We start from the raw sequence: 24,027 nt of genomic DNA, 5'->3' as shown, positions 1-24,027 counted from the left end.
CTACTCGACGGATTTTAACTTAACTTGGTACAATTATTTTTCATACTCCTGAGCTGGTTATAGTGTACTTTTCATCACGCTACAATTAATAGGAGCATAGCAGTGATGGAAAATGTTGGGAAAACGGGAGAAGTTACTCCATTTTTTAAGCTTCCGTCATTTCGTGTGCAACCTTAATGGTTAAAAGTTCCTTCGATTTCACCAGGATCCCATCATCAGACCCTGACCGGACAATCGGACCACCTGCATACCACCATAAATTAAAAAAACATCCCGACAAATTGAGCACCTTCTCCATTTTTGAAACCCGAAATCCACGCGGGCGAAGCTGCGGGCGGAAGCTAGTACGTAATATAAATTAAACTAATAAGAAGTTGCATTTCGCTCTGATCTAAATTTCTACCGGTGCCTTTTGAAATACACATGATACTGACTCGTACTATTTTCGGGAAAATCGACCTATCTCTTATCAATATTCGATTTATCATCCCATGATACTGAACGCGTCAATCATACAAAATTGATAGCATGAGGAAGCGATTTACCTTACATTCCCTAACAACTGTTATGGGTAGTTTTGACTATTATCAGGCGAGAGGCTTGCTCGTAACGTCATTTATTTTTAATACTTAAGAAGCTTCAATCCACAAGAATCATCGATACGTTCTTGTAATTTGAATCAATCCGTCAGACCTTCGGAAGTCTTATTTGGTCAAAAAAAATTGGTACGTTCCAAATCTCTAAACTAGAACATTTGCCCGTAAATCAAATCTCGTCATAAAAGAAAGTAAACACTAATTAAGGAAATAATTTTGGAATACTTTCTATCGGAAAATTAAACGCGCGTATGAAATCTTCATTGATTTCTCCGCGTGAGATTATTAGAAAGGGCTTCACGTTACGTATCAAATTATTTTTTTATAAACATTCAATTAATATGATAGCTACTGATACAATTATGTAAAGCATATTACAGTATCTTAAAAATTAATAATGGGATTATGCATACAGTATACAAAACCCTTAAAATCTTCTATCAGCTTTTAAGAGTTATCCCACCTGAGGTGTGTACGATGCAACACTGTTTCTCGCCCATATTTGAGATTTTCCTAACGCCCCTTGAGGCATCTAAAATAATGTTAGAAAAACCCACATTTTCTTTTCCAACGACATCTATCTATCTATTGAACCCAGGACAAATTTCAAATTACACATACATAAAAACATTAAATATATATAATTAAAAGGTATATCTCTTTACATATAACTAGAGTCATAATCATGTTACTAATATCAGTCCCAATATAATTAAGTTTTTTAAATATCGTATAGTTTACTCATGCAATAGCATTATTTGGTTTAAATATACGTTCAAGATAACCCGGTTTGTCGCTTCGTGATCAATAAACAAAAGTACTTGAGATAATTCTGCGTAAACCAGATATATTTATGAAGGTTACTGACTCACACTTACGTTTTCTAGTAACCTAAGTAGGAACCAGAATAGAAATTTCTTTACCGCAAGATCAGTCGTAATACGAATAGGAAAACACGGAAACGTAAAATTATGGATACGTTAACCTACAAAACGTTTGTTATAAAGTACAGCTATAATATTTTAGTTGAAGAAATGAGTATAGAAAATAGGTAAGTATTCTCATTTATTTCAAACGAGAAGGATGTGGTATTCATTTCCTCAGTGTTATTGCCAAGCGTTTGTTGTTAAAAAAAGTTAACTCCATCTGCAAGAGTTGTTAAAGGCATATAACTTTCAAGGCTATGTTAACATAGTATACGGACAAAAGAAAAGAAAGAGTGCCTTTGCCCAGCAGTGGAAAAAAACATTACATAACATATTCCAAATCCCATTCAAACATAAAAGTAAATTCCCACGAAAGCCGCAAAACGTTAGAAATCGATGTAAAAGTTGATACACGTTATCTCAACGCGTTCACAATACGTTATTAACCACGGTTAATTTAACTCTAACCGTGACAAATTAAAGCTAACACTTGGACAATAACTCGGTTAACCTTTGAACGCGATCGGTATCGGCATGTGAACGCGTGGACAGATGAGACGTTAGTTTACTGAGAGATTTATGCTAAATTGCATAGACTACGCGGCAGTACCAACAGTCTCCTACGTGTCATTGCAACAAAATTTGATTGTCCTCTAATTGATTCCTTAAGTAGATTGCATTATATATACTAAAATAAATCATAAGTGCCTTGTTTGTAACTATGCTAACATTATACTATGGAATATTATGTTCTGAAATAAATGGATTATTATTATTAGAACATAATAGAGTTAGGTAATTTCGTAACGCTATTTTCTTTCTCCACAAACACGGTTTTCTGTAATATTGTGGTACTTTAATCAAAGCTAGTGTAAACATGTGCTATTTATACTTACCAAATTAAAAAAAGAGATCTTTTCGTAATAAAACATTATGACAATTGAAGTCTAATATTTGTTGTAAATATGATGTATGACGAAACAACTAACATGATTAACCGTTTAAAATGGATAACAGGTACTCTAACAAGCAGGTGTGCCGGAAGATTCCAAAGTCGAATTAAAACTATCATCGTAAATGAGTTTGGTTAAACAAAACTCAGGTGCGTCCAACCATTTAATTATAATTTAATAATTAATAACAATTCTAAATCATATAAAAATAAACCAAAAGTGCAAAACAAATTGGATTACAGAATGTCAAGGGCGTATTACGGCGACAATTCTAACAGTTTCCACAATTATTATCTACCGTGACCACTCTGTTCTCATTAACGTAGAGTTATTCAATTATTAAAGAAAAAATAAACAGTGAAATGGAAAACAAAGCAACCGCATCGTCCTTGCAGTTGGAAAGCGGATAAATTGCAATTAATAAAATAGAAAGCCAATTGGGAAACATAAAATCTTTTTAAGATACAATATAACTTATGAATAAAATTGTAGTATATCTAGATATTATTATATCAATAACGATTTAATTAATATACTATTCTGAAACTACTCCAAAAGTACATCTAAATCTTACAGTACTTAATAATCATAAATAGGGAAATTTAAATAACTCTAATTATTGAAAAAAAATATCCTTTTTCCAAATACAGCATTCACAACCCTGTTATAAATTTTAAAATGCCAAAAAATTTTTTCATCGCCTGATCTGAATGTTATTAGAGCCTGCGTGATACATGAATCCATGTACGAGTATTCTTTGGCATGACAAGTAAAATAGCCCCAAGTCCATTGTCAAACTATATGTAAATATTAAGGGTCCCGAGGGAACGCTGTAGGGTGTCTGGGGCGGAAATGACGCGGTGCCGCGCGGATTCATTTCAGTTTTCACACAGCACGCACAAACAAAAGCCGTCTGCGAATGCATTGTGTATTGAACTGTTGCAATCACTAGCTAGCTTTTTATTGGATTGGGTTGTCTTGTTGATAAATTACACGTTTGCAGTAAGGGTCAATTTAAAAAGATCATATTTACACATATTATTAACTAATTAACTCATCTTTTGACCATTGCATATGCAAACTCCTAATGCTAAACAATAACAATGTTTTCACAAGGCATCAGGGTAGCATGCTAAAAAATGGCAAGCAAAACAACTCCAACACTATACTTCAACACGAAAAACTAATTCAACGACGAATATTCTATTCATGACAATGGATTGGTTTCATCGGCAAGGATTACTCTCCAGAATGCCAAATCAGAACAGGTTGGCAGGACTGGCTTAATCGAGGTGATGGACCCCAATATAAAATATACTATCTTTTAAACTGCCTCGGTGGCGTAGTTGTACTGCATGCTCGATATGGCAGCGCTCTGAGGTCCTGGGTACGAATCCCGGGTCGGGCAAAGTGGTATTTGGGTTTTTTCTGCTCACTATCAGCTCGGAGTCTGGAATTTGTGCCCGATATGGCGATAGGCTCGATCACATAATGGGACAGAACACTTGGCGAAAAGTGGGTGTCCTGGTTGCGCCCCTGCATACCCCTTTGGGGATTAATGCGTGATATTATGTGTGTGTGTCTTTTAAATAAATAAAAACTTATCTCTAGACAATACTTCATTATTGATTTCTAACGAAATCCAACACATTCACACTATGCCCTCACACGTAGAGCTATTACGATAAATTAACTGCCACATAGCCTGTGATGAAACTAAATGTGAACTGCAGGTCGCAGCGTTTATTGGCGATTAAAAGTGTTCGATGCATTAAAATGGCATCGTACGATTAAATCTATACTAATTTATTATACAACTAGAGTTTGTTTGTTTGATCGCCCTAATCTCAGGAACTACTAAAGCGATTATGATATTTTTATTAATAGGAAGCTACATTACTCTTGAATGATATAGACTACTTTTTATACCGTGTAAATATTTATTCCAAACTTTTACACGCGTAATTTTTTTTATAGTATTATTGGTCAGTACTCGAACAAGTAGATCGTGTTAAGTGAACACTAATGACCGTAAACACCTACAATTCTTGTAGTATAGAATCGTTGATGTGCTCTCCAATGTAAATGAATGGATTACGGAATATGAGAATGTTTGGGCTTTCGCGAAACTCAGTAACGAGAAATAGTATTTAATAAATTTGTCCCTTAATATTATATTTTCTCCCAAAGTTTCAAAGACATTGCAGCCTTCGTGGTCACGGGGCGGCCTGAGGTGTTAGTCATCCGAAAAGTCAAAGTTACGATATCCACCTACATTTTACAATTATATATATTTTTTTTAAATTAGCCATGGACGGTCCAATCTACGCAAAATGTCACAGTATCTTGAAGTCTGGCAGCCGGTCTTTCAGGTTCCAATAATAATATAAAAACTGCGATACAATCCGCGAAATAGTTTTATTTCAATGTCTGATATTCGCATAAACATAAGAAACCATCATCCTTCAATAACAAGGCAACAAACAATAAACACTACATTGTATACAAAACAGTATTAGTACACGAATCGCACCAATTGTTTACCTATTACGAACTAAATCGTAATAACAAGAGTTCCGGGTTCATTTCCCGGGTCGAATCGAGGTGCCAACGTGGAATAGCCGGTAATGCACCGTGAAGAGCGTGGTAATTAACTAAGGTTTTTGTTATACCAGCCTCGCTAAAATACCAACCTATCAAAATTGTGGCACGGCGTGATTCTGAATCATCTGATTGATCTAGTCTTTACATTTGGCTTCCTCGTTACACTCCCAAGTTCAGAAAGTAAAATTTGTATTTTCATTTTGCAAAATGAGAGTCAGAGGTAATTGGAATTTATACCTTAATGGTATGAGCTTTGAGCTTCATCTCATGATTACATGTTCATGGGTACACCATTTGCGGATACCATCATTTGTCCATATTATATTCAGTATTCCTTCAGGTATAAAAGTATGAACATAATATATAAGTAGTAACGCGTATATAATATAAATGAAAATGATTCCGTTGTTACATAGTATCGCGTGCTTAGTAAGGAATTTGAAATTCGTGACGCACCCAATCTCGTTGCAAATCCTCATTGCATCTTATTTTCACAACTCAGAGCGCTTTTCAATGGAACTTATAAATGCACACAAAAATGAAATGTACATTATCCATGCATGAGTGTGTGTAAATACGCTTGAAATCACTTTTAAATTAAATTACATACATGTTGAGTTTTCATAACTCGACTTACATTATAGCTTTTAGCTATTAGTTTAATTATTGTAATTACAGTGTTAAGTTTGGAAAACCTTTAAGTAATAAATAAAACATTAAAATGTCCAGTCCATTCAATTGGGACAATTTGTGATGTACAAAAACACAATGTGATAATACACTGTGCAAACTTGCGGTCACATTCTGAGTGCTAATTTTATAAATATATTACAAACAACTATGTACCAGAAACCTAAATAGTGTCACAATTTGCATAAAAAAACAGTTGTATAATAAAAATATGAATTATAATAATAACTGATATCCCCACGCAATGATGTTAAGGAAGTGGCCACTAAAAATAAAAACCGCTTGCGCCGCGGAAATTATTCATCAAATCTAGGTTACTCTCATAAGGTTATGTTACAGTCCACTATTTTTATTATGCTATATCACACTCTGTTCTCTAGACTATAAGATACAAAATAGATTGATGAACGTTAAAATAACTGCGAATGTGTGAACTTTGTCGCAGTTGACCAGTCAGTATCACATATCAAGCTATGCATTCAATTACACAGTTTCAAGTTAGAAGAGATAACGGGTTATTGTTATTTTCTATGTCATCTTGCCCTAGTTAGCAGTGGTAACGTATTTTTATTAATTTTCTTTACGAATACAGTTGTAGAAATAAGTAAAATATATATCTAATTATAATTAATACGACCCAGAAAGACATTGCCATTTTTATACACACACTCATGCCTTTTTATCCCCGAAGGGGTAGGCAGAGGCGCAACTGGTGTTGGCCCATTTTCCATCGTGTGTATTCCGTCCCATGATCTGATAGGGATCGAGCCTCTCACCATATTGCCCATTTTATATTTACAAACATACTTTCACAACACATATTTAAATACTAGGACCACATAACACAACAGAAGTTAAAACTTAAAACCCCAAATTTGAACGCTATAATAAAATTAGGCCACATTCATACATATCAATGTCATCAGTCGCTCGCTTGCACCGAATCACATGAAGTCAGTCAGCTCGGTTTAAATGAATGACAGCTCCGATAATGCACCGCATCGGAACAACGCTCTCGGTTTTGGGCCATGTATATTGTATATGTACAGCCTGCTCCAAATTAATGGAGACGTGGATAAGACAAAATGTAGGAATTAAAAAGTAATTAATATCGGACGTCTGTCTGTCCACGTATACGTTAATATGGGCTGACTGTACCATCACCCGAATTGGTTTGACATAGTTGTAAAAAAACAATATTTGGGTAAAACGGAACGTGTTTTACAGTTTCGCAATTATAATTAAAGACAAATTTAATTACTGCAGTCTTTCGTTTTTGTATTTTTTACAAAACCGGCACTTTCCGTTAAAGATGTTCAAATTACATCTGACGCATTCGGAAAGTTCTGATACCACAATCGCCTTATGAACTAGGACAGATTCGGAGAATTCTAAATGAGTGGTAACCCTACGTATGAACTTCAAATTTATTTTGAGATATCTCATTGGATCATTAGGGAAGCTCTTTAGGTCTGCTTTGACCGAATTGTTGGCAGTGAATGGCAATATATCAGTATTTATTTTAAAAAAGTAAACCAACAATTTGAGGCAAAGGAAGTTAACTATTACCGGAAAATTGTGTGTTTATAAAACAAAAACAAATATTTTATAAATCATTCGTAATTGGTCGAAGCACAAAGTTGTAACTTTTGAATTTTAAACTGGTTTTAAGAGAGTAGTGATAAAGATATTGCACGTTCAATCTTGGAAGAAACCTAAATAATTTTGAAGGTGTTTCTTACAAGGCCGGCAACCCACCAACATTTCCTTTAGTACCTAGTAAATTCTGACAGTATGATGACTTTCAATGTCACCATTCTGTCACCAATGACCCAATAAGTCATTAGCTTTCTGATCTTTAAAAAAACATATCCTGCACTACGTCTACTTGCATTACGTTGCACTTCTAAAAAAAACCATTTTCATTCAAATTCCTTGTAACCATATTTGCAAATATTTTCGAGACCAGACGAGACGACATCTCGTTCATCTCGTAAGCTATAAATCATTGCTAATACCGGACCGCCCACGCAGTCTGCTGCACATCACCCGTCGGCACGTATATCCAAACTGCTATACTTAGTATACTACTGGTGACAAAGAAATTTACATTGCCATGTCCTGCAGATAGTTTCCCAAATGTATATCAATTCTTTCAGTAGACTTGAGATTCCTTAGGCAAGTTTATAAAAGATAAACAATGAAAGAAATTATAGGTAATGCTACAATGACCCAAATCAATAATATTAAACTACTGACTTGTACAATGAAGAAGTATTGATGACTATGTGTATTAAAGATAAGACGAAACATTAAGAATACCGAAAAGATACTGAAAAGTAGATGAAGTAAATAAAAGTTAATAATTTGGCTAACAGCGCAATGCATCATATAAAGACAAGGAGTGTGCCCTCGAATAATTTTGGACTAGGAAATGAGAAATGGTATTAAAAAAATCTAAGACTGGTGGAGGAACGAAAACACGATTTAAGTTTGTGTATTCACTTTAGCATTGAAGTATGGCATTGAAAAATCTTTAATTATAATAGGATAATAGAGTCTAGCTGTCTATTCCATTATCGCAGACATCTTGAGCGTTCAAAAGCACTCATGGTAATGAACCCATCTAACAAAGGATGTTTTCCATGACTCAGTTTACATTTGATAGCCGCCCTGACGCTCCAGCTGGATCCCATCAGCTGTGACAGTATGATCAATAAACAATTACACTGTGATGGTTAGGACGAGTGTTATGCTGATAGCGGATTTCATTTTATAAATGGATATTAATTTATTTACAGACGATTTGCAATATTAGAAATACGATGTAAAGATTTTGTGATAGTTTTCGTTTTTTTGCTACAGCAATTCTGTAGGGCATTTATCCTGAATCATATCGTGTATGCACAAAAATCTGACTTAAGTATGTGATCTACAGATGACGAACAGCACAATACCGACCGGAATTCAATGTGATGAAACCCTTTGAATGTAATGGTACAAAATTACATTTGAATTGTTTTGTTACTCCTTACGCTTAGTTGACTCGCCTGATTCACTATAACTAAACTCACCTGAAACAAGAGGTATCCCGAGTCGTACATCCAAAAGTCGTCGGGCGCATTGCCTGGCTTCGTGAGTTGTATCGCGAGGCAACGCTGCAGGATGAGCTGGCAGCGCTGCCCGCCCGCTCCGCGGCCGCTCATCACTCACGCGGGCGGCGGCATGCTCTGCAACAATACTTAAGTTGAGGCAAAGCTCTACAGAGTGGAAATATTATTAGTTCTCTCAAACAAGCCCGTCTGTCTGTTTTGAGTATGCGTTTAATACATTTGGTTATTTAGGTTAAAGTTCATATAAAATAATGTTTCGTAAATAAACATAATTGGCACAAAAATGTGAAGCAGTATTGTATTTTGTTTTGAGATCTTCTGTGACACTCTAATTAAAAGCACTGAACTAAACATGATTTATTGGTTGCAACACGGGGTACCATAAAAACTATTAACACATTTGTACACAACAGGCAGCGCGCATTGCCCCTACAACAGTATTTATATGTTATAGTATAATTTTTGTTTAATTCATGGATTGTATTACAAAAAACAACTATATAATCAGTATCCAACATTACTAGAAACTACTATAACCACCTATTATATAATCTAGATACAAAATAACTTCCCCTGTCTTAACTTCCTAAAACAATACCGCGCATGTTTTGTATTTTAGTTCGAGACAAATTTTACGCTTAGCATTTCACATAGTTTACTCTCATGTTTAATTAAATGTAGAGGAGACTAGACACGCCAAACTAAGCCCTATAAAGTAGGATAAAACATTGTTGGTAGGGTTGCAAGCGTCGTAAATTAGTATAGGTAGGATATTGGCGGCGAAGGAATCCGCATCTCATAAATTGTAGCGTAATTAAATTATACGCGATATATTAATTTGACAGTATTCCTAAATCTTGTGTTGGCTAAAATGAGAGGCAGTTTGGATCACGTCAAGACAAATAAGTAAATAAGAATTTATTTCAGGCCTTAATGAACGAACTTCGCTAGGTGGTGAAAACGATGAAACAAACTCGTTTTGTTTAACTGACTTAAAAAAAGATGAGGGTAGTTTATATTACTAAATAAATTGAATAATAAAGCATTTATTGATAGTGCAACTGAATAAAATTATTTGATTGAACGCCTAAAATGCTCTTTAAATTTTAAACATCATAAACAGCCTTCTACTTTTAGTAGTTATTTTACATCGTAAACAGTTATAAATACCTTCATAAGCTCATAAAATAACAACCAAACGATTACTTCAGCACCAGTGATTCAACCTCTATTATCGTTTAATAGTAATAAAGCCCAAAACAAGACATTAAAGCCATTCATCCACTGACTCAGTTATGATACATGGCACAAAAGGCCCACACTGACACATAAATAGGTCGGAAAGTGACATATATCTTAGACAATATCTGTTACTAATCGCCCCCTTATCCGCGGCATTGGCCAAAACAGTACAATCGACTCTCGAAACAATAGTATGAATAATGTTTTGGAATTGATCGTGTCTGACATTGTATTATGAACGTAGTAAAAGGACGGCCGATTTGGCGCCACGGTACGGTGTCACCGTGGAAAATCAGACAGGCCGGCATAATTGTGTCGATTGTCGAACGAAGCAAACGACAGACATAATTCTAACGACTGATGAAGGGCGCGACGACCCTGTAGGCTTGAACCTTGTTGTATTTTGTATTATCTGGGTCCAGTATAATACTATGACAGAAAACAAAACACCTAAACTCTCATCTAAAGTATCGACATGTTAGTATTGATTAGATCGCCCTGGCTTTATAGGTCTGAATTAGGGTTCCTGTTCATGGTGCATTATGCTGTTTTTCATGTACATTTTGTATTCGTAATTTGTTTTTCCTAGCAATAAAGTCTTTCTTTCTATTAGGTTTTGAAGTCTGCAATTTAATTATTCCACATTCTCGGTATTTTCTTTTTATTTTATTGCTTTACTTTTTTGTTTAAACCAGTTGTTTTTTACAAAATATGGAAACAAATCTTTCTCTGTCCATTCTATTAGTATCACATCAATGGTGTCAGGACCCTTGACATGACAGTTTGGGGGCAAGGCGATAAGTATTGTTTACATTGTCCTTACCGTTTGCGGTTACACTACATTATATTGTTTTCACGCATAAATGGAAAAATAATTGGATTTCGACTCAAACTGAAGATAAATTGAAAATCTTGTTTTGCTTCGTTAAGAATCACGTCTTACAACTAATTATCAGGATTCATACCTCCAAATTCTTTTCACTGTCGATGCTGTTGAACTTACACTTTTAAATGCAATTGATTACATAGTTCGAATTAGGTGCGAAAAATCGCCTGAAAGGTCATCACACGAAGTAAGAATAGTTTTATCAAACTATGAAATCAGTTTTTATTGCTTGTATATAATTAACAAATGGATTTACGAAAACAACACTATGGATTTTTAATGAACCGAAATAAACATTGGATCCTAACAAACATACGCGTGTGAAGCTATTCTTAAACTGGCTTATTACAGCGGCAGACCAGACAGACAAGTGGAAGAAAGGGTCTTGTCGCCAAGGTAGCCACTTCGAGTGAAATAGTGTTTACGACGCGTTGTTTACATGCATAGCTGATATTCACAACTTTAACCATTCAAATCTCATTCGGATTTAATGAGAATTTTAATTATAAGTACTATTCAATGCTTATAAACTTGTCTGATCCAACAGTAATTAACAAGGAAATAACGGCATTTTCTCGAATGATACATTTTTCCCTGAGCCTACTTTCACGAAATCCACGTAACTACGCGATAACTAATTAACTCAGGTGAATAATAAATACCAAAAATCCTCAATAAACAACATTACTACGGCAAGCGGACCAATTATGTAAAGGCTACATAATTTTCAGCTTCTCAGTCGACAGCTTTTAGCGAACGCATTTCCATAATCACAAACTGTGTATTGCTTATCTCCTTTGCATACCGGCCTGCAGGTACTTTAGACCCTGTTGCGACGCATTAACGACCATTATCCATTGATATTGATGAACTATTTACCTTACAATTAAGTTCACTTTACGCAGTGCAGTGGTCACCATAAATCCAAGCCGGCACAATGTCTTTTCCATCCACTTATATAAGTTTCGTTGATTTAGTCCGTCGGGAAGAGATATTCTGTACAACCACAATATTTTATGGTAATTTGTTTATTTATTTTAATGGTATTAGATAAACAATGCTGGCAATACCTACGCAATTGAAATAATGGTCTATCAAGTTATGTTCTGCGAAAGGCAATCCGGCAGTTGACCGCATGACAGTCGCTAGAATGTCCTGAGAATTTCGTATTCAATAACTATATCGCGAATATCAATGAGTAATAACGTAGTGAATAGTTTTCAATTTCAATATTCAAATGTAGCAATTTACCTTCGAAAGGCAGATTGGGTCAAAAGCACGAACTATTTTAAGCATTGTAAAGTTATCTGAATGTTGGTTGCGATAAATATTAATATTTAGTTGTGGGTAGAGCTTAACGATATTATATAATTAAATTTGTATAAATTTTATAGGAGCGGTGATAGCCTAGTTGAGTGTGGAACGGATCGAGACGAATATCCGCAGGTTCAAATCCCAAGGGAACACAACAGTGGTGAAATTCTTCGAAAGGGAACGCGGCACAATATAAAGGTACTAATATGCATAAATTCTACATAAAAGAAGGCTGGCAGAAATCAGTTTATGTGAACACCTTCGCCACTGGCACAAACCTCCGACTTATCTAAATATTTGTGTGTATTTTTTATGAATTATCGCTTGCTTTAACAGTGAAGGAAAACATCGTGAGGAAACCTGTAGACTTGAGAAGTTCTCGACAGGAATTTTGATGGTGTGTGAAGTCTACCAATCCGCACTAAGCTAGTGTGGTGGGCTAAGGCCTAATCCCTCTCAGTAGTAGAGGAGGCCCGTGCCCAGTGCTGCGGTGGGACAGTATGTAGCATAGTTCTGATATTATCATATATTATAATATTATTAAATTTTATTTACATTAAATATACAACATCATAACTCAAAGATATTGGGGAAAATAATATTATAGTAAGGGTTAGTGGACTCATTTTTATTTATACTCGATTTAAGACTCGTGTCTGGTTTAGTATAAGAACTCAAGAATAATTATGAACACCAACTGGCAAACGCATGATTCGTTTGTGGTTAGAAATAAAACTAGAAATAAAAGAAATAAGAAGAAATTAGAAATAAAAGAAATAAGGATTAGTTCATGTAAAATTAAATCCGGATAAGAAAGATTAATGAACTTAGAATAAAAAAAAAACAAACGCTGAAGTACGAGGACGCGGTTAGAAATTACGTATCGTACAAAAAGTGCTAAATAACAGCTGTCAAAATCATAGAGAACAGTATTTTTTTTTTATTATTAAACTTTATTAACTTTGTTCAAAGGTCGATATCGGACTCTAAACGCAACACTTTAAATTCTTTTTAGCTAAATAATTACAGATCCATAACCATAAAAATATTTGTATGTACAATCTTAGCCAAAATTATAATAAGTCTTCATATACTAGATATATTTATTTTTGACAAAAAACGATATCGTTTTGACTAAAAACACGCGAATTGAGAACCTCCTTCTGGAAGACGCTTAAAAGTATAAGAAGTGAAATTCCGTGCGCGGGCGCAGTGCGATACCATGTCGTGCCGTGTAAATCAAAGCGGACGGTGTTGCTACTGTTTATGGGCTGGCGGCGCCTACCATGAGCATGTCTCATTGAGTTGTATAAAAACTGTTTACATTAAAGGAAAACGTATTATAACCTCATAAAGTTTGTTTGTGAGTTTGTTTATAAAGCATTATCTGCAGAAGTAGTGAAGTGATTCGCAAAATTATTTCACAGAAAGCTATACGTCATTTACTATGAGACTTTATTTCGACTGCTTAAAAATATTCCAAACGATGAAAACGAACTAAAACACAACTGAACAAAATAAACATGATACAAATTTGTAAACAATTATCTCGTTCACTGACCCCGCCAAACGTTCCCAATCAAACTCCACCTGAACTTTGGCGTATAACTTAGATCACTCCATTTCAAATATTAAGGTCGTGCCACACCAGCGCCATTAAAACGGCATCAACGCCAATTTCACTTGTGCAAGAGTTACGAGCGCGTTACGTCACAGATGTTCGTGTTTGTTTTATGTCTATGCGTTGATAGGATGCGCTTTATGATATAATAATTTCTTCCTACCGTGTAAGTGAGTACTGTGGTCTCCATACAGCTTGGTAGATATATCACTTGCTCGTAGTAACTTGGTATATCACCTGTATTGAGCAGGACGTGCACCATAATATAAATCCAATATTGCAGCGTTCAGAAAACTTCTATATTTCCAAAAACAGTGAACAGCGCTCCCAAAATTTCCAGATTGCCGAAAAGTTATAGCGTACTGACTTGAGGTTGAACAAAGGATACGCACGCTGGTATTGAAGTTACATGGCTTATGGCTGTTAAATGAAGCACATTTTGGCGGTAAACATTAAAATGATTTCATGGTGCCATGTGTTACGATATACCTAATTTCTCTTAATGAAAAGGGTCCCAACTATCAGAGGCACAGTACTGATATTACATATTATAATAGTACAAGACTGATATTACTTTGTAGTCATACCTCGTAATAACAAATTGCGAGAACTTGTAATCCCCGCGATAATCGGCTAATGCATTTAAATGGACTTCAGGCTTACCTGTGAGATCGATTTTGCTAAGATGCTAAAGAAACGCAAACCAGTAACCACTGCAATGAAAGAATTTACTCAAACTTGAAACTAGTCTGTTTACGATTGTAGAAATGATGTACTAGGGGTTTTCAAGTCCTCTTTTAATGACTTATTAAGTCATAACTAGTCACGAAGCTAAGTCTAGACTCGAAGTAAAACATACATTAGATGAAGTAATAGTACGACATTTTATCGCCAGATGCAGTTGTTAAGGATTATCCTCATTAACGTCATAACTAAGACATCTCAGATAGCATGAAATAGATATATCATTTCATTTGCTGGTCTATATTTTGCTTAGACTTCACCACACTTAATAGAGGTACAATGAAAACAGTTGCCGTGTCAGGTTGAAAACAATCCTTGTAAGTAATTATAACATCGGAGATTTTTTAAATGTTTTAAATAACTATGGTAAGCGATACGACCGCTCATAAACAGTAGAAATGCCATACAACACGTTGAACTACAAATAATTGTTTGGTATCTTAAAACATGAGATGTTAAGTCGTATTACGTCCAGTAGTTACCCTAGCTATGTAGGAACGAATTATGTTTCCATTTACAAATAAACATAAAAATTATTAATCGCAGTATGCATCACATCCATATTCGTTTCCAATTCATTCATTCTAATAAATTTCCACACATGTATTTCATATAAGTATAAAATTCATAATTCCACGTGGATTTTTATTCAATACATTCCCTATATCAATAGTTTCTATAATATCAAACGAAGTCGGCAAATCAGAATTGCAATCAATCGGTCATCAGAATCATCTTACGTCCACATTTACCGTATAAGCTATAACACGGGCTATTTAAAAGACATCTAGTAAGTCCTACGCGTCGACGCAAACCAGTTCCATCTGATTTCATTTAGCATATAATTAAAGGTATATGTTCACTTGTCCTTATTTGTACACTTGTCTGCACCGAGTAAGAGTTTATAAGTTGATTTAAATTGTGAAAATTTCATATCTGCATACAGATACGCATTGATACGCTGCTGCAGTTATGGTCGCTTAATAAAATCTTGTTACAACCAACTGCAAGAATGTTTGCAAGAATTATTATAAGAAATATTTCATTTGACAGCTAAAAACATATACTTCTACGATAATTAAATATTAGGTCTTACTGATTGTAATAGTGAAATGTTAGCAAGGAATATTGGTCTCCGTACTAAATTTTCATAGTTTGTTTAGATCGTATTAAAACTCGTTAAACATTATGAAGGGTTCTTATTTTCATAAGATCTCTAAAGTTTCAAAATTCAGCCGGTCCTCAGCTCATCTCAGCATAAATGAGAGGCTCTTAAGTCATACGTTTAAGATGCAAATTACAATAACAAATTGCTAATGAAAATGAGCTCGAAAGAGACTAATCGATACATCGTCTGTTATTAGTTCGAAACACCCAGATAGTAATGAAGGGAAAGTTCATAAGCCGGTAGTGGATTCAAATCCAGTAATACTAGAATTAGTGGTTTTATTGGACGCTATTTGTTACTCTATAATCCAAGAATTGTACAAATAAGTGATATTGAAGTGTTCTAATTAATAAATTTAATTGACGTTTATTCACGCTAATAGGTCTAAATGGAGATTAGTTTTGAATAACAATTGCGTTAACGTGTCTTGAATGTGTAATTTATTAATAATTTTAATAAACGAAGACTTAACCGAACTATAATATTATTTATTTACTTATAGTCATTTGCTTAGCTGTATGTACTCAGATGGTAGGTCGTTCGTATGAGTCCGTCTAGGCAAGTACAACCGCTCTATCTACATCCACAAAGAAAGTGCAATCCCAAGGTTTTCGTAGCCCATACCTATAATTATTAAGGGGCCGGCAGAGTGTTATGTTATGTGTAAGTCTATCGAAAAAACCTCGGGTAAAATACATGTGTTCAATAATGAATTAAGAATGCCATGAGTCATAGAGGGAATGAAAATGAACTAGGAACGAAAGTACAGAAGAAATACGTTCAGGGCTCCGTAAATTTTCTCATACTTAACACAGTGAGTTCTGAATTCATGGTTTTCTTTATCTACTCCAGTTTAATTGACCTATTCATATTCTCCACCCCCTATTATATCATATGTGGGTTGGGCTTTGTTTTTTCGACGGGACAGGAAGGGATCCCTGAAGTGAATTCTCTAGTCTACAGGATCAGTACCAAGCGAATGGTTTTCTAAAACTCGCATGTGGTCCGACCAGTCCACTCTAGACAATATCTACAGCGTCTGCCGCATATAATTTACTAATTATTTATGGTTAAAAATGCTCTTAGATAATACATCTCTCGCGGATGCAGATCCAGACAAATTGTGTAAGAAAAACCCATGTATTTACAGATGGGTAATCTATTCTAGACGAATAATCTACGATGTCTTTACCACGCATATCGAGCCTTTAAAGGAAGAACTACGTAACCATTGCGCTATTTTACTACAGCTGCTTTATTCTTTATTAATTTTAAAATAATTGTTTATTTGCAGTGATTTATTACAAAAATAACCATTCTATAACATGGCATGCTTATCTCAGAATTAAAAACAAAATGCCGTTTTTATAATAGCCTGTAGTTAAATAAGATGATGTTTATTACGAATTTCACCAAAGTTAAACATAATCAGATGCATGTTACCAGCGCATTGGCTCATTCATATCAACATAAATCGACGAGCTTTCATCTTGTTAACTTTCTCCATGAATATTAAACAATGTGTTAAACGTTATCTGTTTCACATATAATGCATTCTCTTAAAACAGATTAGTCAGTTTAACGTTATAAAACGGTTATTTATAAATTAAGTGTTTTGTGGAAATTTTAAGCGGTTTCCACAAATCTGAGATGTTTTATTCACTAAACATTTCGGATTTCTGAATAAAATTTACCGCTAAAGTTAAGGAGTATTTTCCCCGTATAGTGAAATAGCATTGCATTTGACGGGATGCAGGGATAAAAAGTAATCAATGTGTTAATCTAGAACATGGTCTATCCGTATGCCAAATTTTATCCAAATCAAAGCAGCTATTTCTGTGTTTACTTCTACAAACATCCAAACATCTAAACTTTAGCATTAAAAACATTAGTAAGAAGTTAGATTAGTCAGTGAGAAACAATTCATTAATTCATTGTAATAAACTCTAATTGAAATAGAAATATTTTTTTTTTCATCCCTTCAAACGTTCAAACGCAATACAATACTTATCATAATAACATTAATATTCCAATTTATAATTCAAACGTGTGTACAACGTCCTAATAGCAACAGCAACCGGTTGCAGAAGTTTCATAAGAACTAGATCGCTAACACAAGCGCTAAATCAGCAGGCTCTCGTGGGCGACAAATATCGTTCACATTTATTATATAGTGAGCGGGATATGAAACTGATCCCATTGACATCCGACATCGCAATTATAAGTTTTAGATCCACTGGAACCATTTGTTAGCGAAATTGGTTCACTATTGTCTGGTGAGCTGACGATAAACGTTCGATCGACAGCTAATAATCGTCTATCAAAATAAAGTTGTTGATATGCCAGTGATAATTTATATAAATTAAATTATTCTTACCAATGATCCGCGGATAGGGTTTTGGATCCTTTATTAAAATTGGCATTGTACAAATTTGTGTAAGTTGTGCTTTTATTTAAACTAAGCATTAGAAATTATAAAAAAAACTTATAAATATTTTTAAGTCTGTACGTAAGTTGACCGAATATTAACTGATATTACAATCAACAGTCGCGGTAATCGGGAAGCGAAGTACCTTCTAATTTTTTATCAGTGAATTAAGATCAAGACCAATGCTTGGCCTAAAAATGTTTCAATTATAGAAAAAATAAAACTCAATCGTGTTATCACACAATATCTAGTTATTATCAGCGTAATACATATGTTTTGCTGATAATCCGCCTCGCAATCCGCCTGCCTTGAGCTAAATTTACATACAATGAGACAAATGTCGAACTAAATCCATCTAAGTGGATGTTGACACGATGTCAAATCTTCAGCATATTTAAGCCATTGCATCGATGCTAAACATCCTTGTTCTGTTACGTCTCAAATCTCATTTATGGTAATCACGCTGAAATCCCCAGTCAATGATAATATTTATTTAGAGAACAAAAGCTGTGTATTTTAATGTTTTCTATAGAAAAATGATTTTTGCAAATGTGAAACGACTGCAGTGCTGTCTCGGGTACAAATCTCAGTAGGGCAAAGTGGTGTTGGGTTTTTCTGTATCAACCCAGAGTCTAACATTTGTGCCCGATATTGAGACATACCCGAGAATACTTGACAGCATCCAAAATAAGGTGTGTATACACTCGCCCCATAAGTTAAAGCAGATTCTTAAGTGATAACTCGTATCGTTCCCTGCAATGGAAACGTACAACAGACGACAATACTCGAACTATCCATTACTACGTGAATGAACTGAGTGGGTGTTCCCGTTCATTAATAAAAATATATGTCAATTTACCGTATTCATAGTAACGTGTTTTGTATGACAGCTCTCTTTTGTAGGGATTTGATGTATGACATTGTTTTAATTCATGAAAATTCTCATTTGGTAATACATCTACAAAAAAAAATTACAAGCTGCTACTACTATACAAAAATACATAAGCTCACGCTGGTGGCTCAGAATGGGTAAGCTGACATGCTCCTACCACTACCACCTTATCTCTTTTTAGTGATAAATGATGCCTCAATCTTAGACGACTTACGCTTAATTTAGTTAGAAATTATTTTTACACGACCCGGAAATCGAACCAAGCATTTTACGAAAGAAGCACCACCAATGCACCGAGTCACACCAATTTGTTAACATCCTATAAAAAAATAAGATAAGTGAAACTTCGCAGTAGAAATTTCCCGCCAGGTGTGAAAGATTCGTATCTGACAGCATCCTTTCCCGAGATAAGCTCAAGTGTCTCAATAACTGATAGTGTCAAAACGTAATTGGTCGTCTCTTTGTATATTTATAGATGTGACAATCCGGCAATACAGTAGAACATGATTACGAATATGAACAACGAAAACAACGATTGATTTATATGACGGAAATATAAGTATTTTCTACAATGTTATCTGCTTCTTCTATTTTTTGTGTAAATTAAGTCTTCCGAACTACAATTATAAAGAAATAGCACTCATTTAATTCCAAAATCAGACATTTAGAAATTTCTAGACGAAACATTCAAGAGACCAGGACAACTTCGGTCATTATAAAGTCCCACTGTTTCTTTTAAATTTGTACGCAAACAAACATACGCCAAAACATTTCACCACTCATTAAAATGTGCACCATAATTGTATGTAAGTGTGTCGCATCGCAGATAAGAGAATCAGTTACCATGTCATGTTCTTGTTGAGTTCCGGCGGAACTGCAAACTAGACCTAAATGTTAGGGGGTCACGGGGCCGCCTCCGAAACTACGTCAAGACAATTGTCAAAGCTAGTGGAATTACTAATAGAGATATAAGATAGGTGATAAAGCACGGGTCAGTGACATGCAGACTGCAGTATTTAATATTTTACAGCTTACGAGACGAGCAAATTGCTCGCCTGATAGTTAAAATAAGACAATAACTGAATTAAAATAAAATGCCACAGCATTCTCAATTAAGTCCTGTAATTAAATATAAAAACGACATAATAGAGATTACAAGAAAGTAGTATGAAGATGAAATATTTCCCATAAAGAAATGACTAAAACACATTGGGAGCACGTTGAGCCTGTGATCCAAACTGATTTAAAATTGCACGTCACCTACCGAATGAAAAATATTGACAACCAATATTGTCAAATCCATACAATGCCCAAAAGTCAGAATTGGATTTTGACGAATTAAATCCAGGAATAAAATTGTACTTTGAAAACAGTAAATAACGTAACTTAATTTTATTTCAGACACGGCAAACCGCAATGCGTCCACCACGAAGCAAGACTTACCTAAAAAGATTTCTACAAGCTGTGGTTTTATGCCTTCTAATATTACATTTGCTACTGGTTTAACATGACGACTGGATTTGCAAACGGTGTCTATGGTCCGTGAACTTTCCTGTATCACTGATCGATAGAATATTTCTTAGCTGACGTAACTCGCCTGAGTTATATCGTCGAGAGAGAATTCATGAGGTATTATGGCATACTTTAAAAACTGAAGATAATCGGATCAATGAATACCTTCTCAATATAGATAACAGACATGAAAATGAGGAGGAGTGACACTAAAAGGTCCAAAATTTGTGTTTAGAAAGTGGAAAGACTAAATGAAAAAGATAAACTATAATAAAATAAACAATATTCATTATAAAATATTGATTGATGCTAGATAAATTTATATTTTCATCGGATTGGAAAACTGATAAACCAAAAATATAAAAATACAAAACAAAGCTATATTTCTAATCCAAAGACCGTAAGCACAAGAAACTCCTCCGAAAATAAATAAGCACATCCATTGTCTGCAAATAGAATTACAAAAAGTGCAAGTTCCTGGGGTTTGATTCTCACATCCTAGACATTTACATTTAATATACAGAATGCCGGAATAAAACACCAAGCATTGTATAAAAATCGTATTTCCTTATGCTACTTCATGACGTATGACACTTTTTTATTTTCTCATGCACGAGTTGCAACACGGTATCAACCGCACGCGATGTTAAACTCTTTAATATTCTATTTTTACCATTCCATATCAATATTTTGAATATAGATTTATTAACATAAATCTCTTTATTATAAGAATTTAATTCGTGAAGAGTGGTTCTCAGCTACCACTTAATATATGTCAAAAATATGACTGTTTTATACAGGTGTGTTCATTCTGAAAAATGTATTCGACATAAGTCTCTGTTTCCTAATAAACCCGCTGCATAGATGCAAGACCATCGACATTGACATTCTGATCGCGGTCGGATATAGCGGCGAGCGTCCGGCCGACCCATCGGGGATTTGCGATTATACAAATGGTTTACCTTTGCACCATTGGATATTACGATAATTGCATAACGGTACGCTTTACCGTAACCTACGTCCGCGATACATTTGGCCAAATATTATGTCTGATACGTGCTTCTTTCGGATTAATGGTTTTGTTCGTGGATTTGAATTGTGTAGAAAATATTTTGTGTACTAAAATGTCAAAGGATATTATTTTGTCACTGACATTGGCGAAATCACCGATAAAATAAACGGTTATATGAAAGAAGAAGAAAATTTTTATGGAATATTTAGTATATAAGCAGACTAAATAAAAATTTGGGAACTATAGACTAGGGTGGAAGCTGTTTAAAGAATTTAATAAAATTCTTTATGAGAGGGGCTGTTATTGTCTAGTGGAATTTATATTTTAAAACGGGACTTGGTGATAATACGTAGGGGTAGTACTCTGATGTATTTAGGGAACGGTCAGTATGGAAACCAGTATTCAAATTAAAACTATAATAATTATGAAATTAACAAAAACTGCAACCAAGTAATAAAAACTTAAGAGTGATAGGTACCGTTAATTTCAATACAACACAAATGCAATACGCAACTAGCAAGTCTACTTAAAAAGCATGACATTAAAATAACAAAAGGAAATATGAGCAACAATAAAAGTTAAACTAATTTAGAGATAGTGTCTGGCTAAAACAAGTGCCCAACACGCTTGGCAACGAATAAAGCAATTAGCAATAAATCAAATATATCTCGATACGACTTCACTCGGCCTTTTGACAACTTCATACCAATTCTCTGTACAATAACTATAACTGCCAACGATTCCGTCTGCGCGAAGCTTTATTGCCAATTCTACCCTATCAATGTTTCTTGTTGCTTAATAAGGAGTTTTGGTTAAGATAATATAGACTTCTATCGAAATCTCTGTAGCTATCTTTCAGATCTTCTAGCAGAGGCGGTTTTATTGGAGAATACATATTTATTTCCTTTTATGTTAAATTAGTTTTAGGATACAATGAGGTTGGTATCTTGTGGATTAAAAGCCTCTAAGCTCATACATTAATTAAAGATTGTAAAAAAAATTATAACCTTTGAATCATGATTTAGCCTGAAAATTGTTAAGTTCTAAAAGAAATTAAAGTATCGAGCGTTCACTGCAAACATGTTTTAACTATTCAATGTCGCAATAATATTTTCCAATGATTAAATAACGGTAAGACAGGAATCTAGACACAAAGTGACATTCAAAATCTGTCAGTTTATTCAAATTTCGACACAAATAGTATTTAAATTAAATTGCGCCTTTTATTTCCTATGCTCCATAAAAAATATTCAAACATCCGGTTCGGTTCATTTTTCTTTTGTTCGTACTCTTTTCTTTTGTCGTGTCTGTTGGCGTCGACGATGAATGAAAGATGCAAACGTTTCGTGAGGTTATAAACTTGTAAATAATTGAACAAAATAAAAAGAACTTTGAATAACAGCCGCAATGTAGTTTAAAAGTTGGCAACCGTTCACATTTGCGTAGAATATTTATGTTGAGTTATAAAGCCATCTTATAAGTTATTCTCTTTGTTATTCTTACCGCCCAGTGCGCGCTAAGTCCTTGCATAGATTTCTTTAATTTAAACTCTCACGCCATAGGGTTTATTTTAAGCTAGTATAATGTTATTTAAAAGTATAATATAATTTAATGATAGAAATAAAAAATACGAACCGTGCTGTACTCAATTATAACAAAAAAATTATCAGAAACGAAAAAGAACATGAAACAAATCGCTTTACTATATTGTCATAATTTAAAAGTTATGTAAATTATCTCAAAATGTTCTTGACACGTTTAAACAAAAAAAAATCCAAGATTCGTTTTCCTCTTTTAGGTTTTGAAGACCTTCCCTTGTTATTCATTTTGAAATTCGAATGGCGGACATGAATACAAATTGCAAAATCGAGTACAATGTAACAATATTGACCTGATCTTCATAACGTGCGCATAACCAGAAACCCAAAAACGTTATCACACAAAGTGCAAACGATTGCGAAATATTTAATTCAGATCAAAAGCGTACGCCGATTAATTCGGATTAAATCGATAAAAAAATGACAGCAGAAAAAAGGTACTGGCTGCTTATGCAAATTCCTTTTTCAAAATATATAAAATGTATTTTGTCATAAAGGCGTAGTTACATGGGCACGTGATTGTGCAGTATTGCTTCGAGGTGGTCGTTTTACGATCGAACGCATAAACGCTAATTACAAAACATGCAAATAGGACACGCCACTAAAAAGGATAATAAACAGCATTATGGTCATACGTAGATTAGCTAAGACATAAGTGAACAAAGTTCAATCAACATCGTAGCCTCTTTAGTAGTAGTTAGAACTAACTCATCTACTAATTAGGATTT

The 24,027-nt window shown here is 34.4% G+C and overlaps 1 protein-coding gene across 4 annotated transcripts in view; it reads right to left on the bottom strand.

The window, feature by feature from the left end:
- LOC115451827 (uncharacterized protein DDB_G0287625) overlaps positions 1-24,027 on the bottom strand; it is a 178,534-nt gene that overhangs the window by 123,077 nt on the left and 31,430 nt on the right. For all 4 annotated transcript variants that reach the window (XM_037443104.1, XM_037443106.1, XM_037443103.1 and 1 more), the window contains exon 2: positions 8,844-8,999. In XM_037443104.1, coding sequence (XP_037299001.1) covers positions 8,844-8,975 — 132 coding nt within the window. In that variant the 5' untranslated portion in view covers positions 8,976-8,999. The remainder of the gene's footprint in view (positions 1-8,843; positions 9,000-24,027) is intronic.

This window comes from Manduca sexta, chromosome 26 (genome assembly GCF_014839805.1).
Source record: "Manduca sexta isolate Smith_Timp_Sample1 chromosome 26, JHU_Msex_v1.0, whole genome shotgun sequence".
Lineage (NCBI taxonomy): Eukaryota > Metazoa > Arthropoda > Insecta > Lepidoptera > Sphingidae > Manduca > Manduca sexta.
This window is presented reverse-complemented; position numbering and strand designations above follow the sequence as displayed.